This window comes from Charadrius vociferus, unplaced genomic scaffold (genome assembly GCF_000708025.1).
Source record: "Charadrius vociferus isolate BGI_N301 unplaced genomic scaffold, ASM70802v2 scaffold897, whole genome shotgun sequence".
NCBI classification, from domain to species: Eukaryota; Metazoa; Chordata; class Aves; order Charadriiformes; family Charadriidae; genus Charadrius; species Charadrius vociferus.
Genome location: NW_009649122.1, coordinates 2,211 through 4,582, shown reverse-complemented (window position 1 = coordinate 4,582; position 2,372 = coordinate 2,211). Strand labels below are relative to the sequence as shown.

The following is a 2,372-nucleotide window of genomic DNA, read 5'->3' as shown; positions in this document are numbered from 1 at the left end:
TCCCCCAACCCCCCTATTTCCTCCCCGAAACGGGCACCTCGTGGAAAAAATGCCGCATCTGAGTCATCTTCGTCTTGAACCTCTTCAGCTTCTGGTGGATCCTCTTGTCCTTCTCCAGTTGGTCGATGGTGGCCCACTCGCAGTGGAGGTAGGAGCTGAGGAGAAGGTCGGTGGGACAAGCGGTGGTCACCCGTGTCACCTCCTCGCCCCACAGCCCCCCCTCCTCCCAGAGAAGAAGACCCATCGAGATGTCCCCCCTCTCCACCGTCGGGTTTGGAGAGCTCCATCCACCACCAAAAACCCCAACGATGGGTGGCCGGGAGGTCTACGCGTCTCGTTGCCACCCAAAAGCCACCCCACGCTTGTCCCCACGTCACGTGGTCACCTACTAGTTCTTGTACTTGACGAAGAACTCCTCCGATTCGGTCATCTGACCCGATGGAAGCTGTGGAGAAGAAGGTGGGACGTCAGCGATGGGGAAACACCAGCAGAAGATCTGCCCCACCACCACCACCACCACCACCAGGTGGGACGTCAGCGTTGGGGAGACACCAGAAGATCTGCCCCACCACCACCAGGTGGGACGTCAGCGATGGGGAGACACCAGCAGAAGATCTGCCCCACAACCACCACCAGGGGGGACATCAGCGTTGGGGAGACACCAGAACACCGCCCCCCCACCACCCCCACCACCACCAGTGGGGACGTCAGCGATGGGGAGACACCAGAAGATCTGCCCCACCACCACCAGGTGGGACGTCAGCGATGGGGAGACACCAGCAGAAGATCTGCCCCACAACCACCACCAGGGGGGACATCAGCGTTGGGGAGACACCAGAAGATCTGCCCCACCACCACCACCACCACCACCAGGTGGGACGTCAGCGATGGGGAGACACCAGCAGAAGATCTGCCCCACAACCACCACTAACCGCTCCCCCCTACCGCCACCACCACCACCAGGTGGGACGTCAGCGTTGGGGAGACACCAGAAGATCTGCCCCACCACCACCAGGTGGGACGTCAGCGATGGGGAGACACCAGCAGAAGATCTGCCCCACAACCACCACCAGGTGGGACGTCAGTGTTGGGGAAACACCAGAAGATCTGCCCCACCACCACCACCACCACCACCAGGTGGGACGTCAGCGTTGGGGAGACACCAAAAGATCTGCCCCACCACCACCACCATCACCACCAGGTGGGACGTCAGCGATGGGGAAACACCAGAAGATCTGCCCCACCACCACCACCGCCCCGGGGTGGTCCTCACCTCTTTCTTCACCACCCTCATGGAGAGGACCTTATCCACGATGGCGGCGTCCTCCTCGCTTGGGTTCTCCTGGAAAGGGAGGAAGAGAAGAGATGAAGATGAAGGTGAAACGGGGGACGACCAAAGGTGATGAAGACCACGGTGGCCACCGAGTTGGTCCAGAAGACAAAGCCAAAGAGGTCCCACCACAAAAAACTGCATGGAGGGCAACGTCTCGCCCTCCGGTTCCGGTTCTGGAGCCGGTGGTTGAGGAACCGGTGGTTGCTCAGGTCGGACGGGTCCCGTCACGTCAAGTTCTTCATCCTCCTCATCATCCGTGATCTTGATGTCCAAATCCTCCGTGTACTTCTTCCTCTTCACTTGACGATTAGATCTTCGTTTCTGGAAGGAGAAAAGAAGACGACGAGTTGTCCTCACCGTCCCCGCGGCGGACGCCGAGATGACCGCCGCCGTCACGTTGACCTGCGGTGGTGTCACCTCCCGTACCTGCACGCTGGTTTCTTCTTCTTCTCGCGGGGACTGCGCCGGCATCACCTCCGCGTCCGAGTTGTCGGAAGAGGCGTTGCGTTTGCGTTTCTTCCCCACCACCGGCGTGATGGTGCTGGTGGGGCGAGGTGGGGACGTCAGGATGGGCGGCCACCTTCCGGTGGAAGGTGGTTGGGGTGGGGGGGGTTTGCTCCACGGTGGAGGTCGGGGAGGGAGGATGAGGAACGAGGGGTTGGGGACGTTGAGGGGCAAGGGTGGAGAGCAAGGAGGACCAAGTCCGGTGGAAGGTGGTTGGGGTGGGGGGGGTTTGCTCCACGGTGGAGGTCGGGGAGGGAGGATGAGGAACGAGGGGTTGGGGACGTTGAGGGGCAAGGGTGGAGAGCAAGGAGGACCAAGGTGGGAGGACCAAGGGTTGGAGGAGAAAGAGGTCCGAGGTGGGAGGAGAAGGAGGACCAAGGTGGGAGGAGAAGGAGGTCCGAGGCGGGAGGACAAGGAGGACTGAGGCGGGAGGACAAGGAGGACTGAGGCGGGAGGACAAGGAGGACCAAGGGTGGGAGGACAAGGAGGACCAAGGGGGGAGGACAAGGAGGACCAAGGTGGGAGGAGAAGGAGG

The 2,372-nt window shown here is 61.6% G+C and overlaps 1 protein-coding gene across 1 annotated transcript in view; it reads right to left on the bottom strand.

Moving 5' to 3' along the window:
• Nucleotides 1-2,372, bottom strand: part of CHD8 (chromodomain helicase DNA binding protein 8) — a gene marked incomplete at both ends in the record, with an annotated part of 18,779 nt that overhangs the window by 14,229 nt on the left and 2,178 nt on the right. Inside the window, 5 exons of the mRNA XM_009888352.1 lie at nucleotides 38-155; nucleotides 390-445; nucleotides 1,274-1,342; nucleotides 1,460-1,654; nucleotides 1,760-1,874. Of these exons, the coding sequence (XP_009886654.1) occupies nucleotides 38-155; nucleotides 390-445; nucleotides 1,274-1,342; nucleotides 1,460-1,654; nucleotides 1,760-1,874 (553 nt within the window). The remainder of the gene's footprint in view (nucleotides 1-37; nucleotides 156-389; nucleotides 446-1,273; nucleotides 1,343-1,459; nucleotides 1,655-1,759; nucleotides 1,875-2,372) is intronic.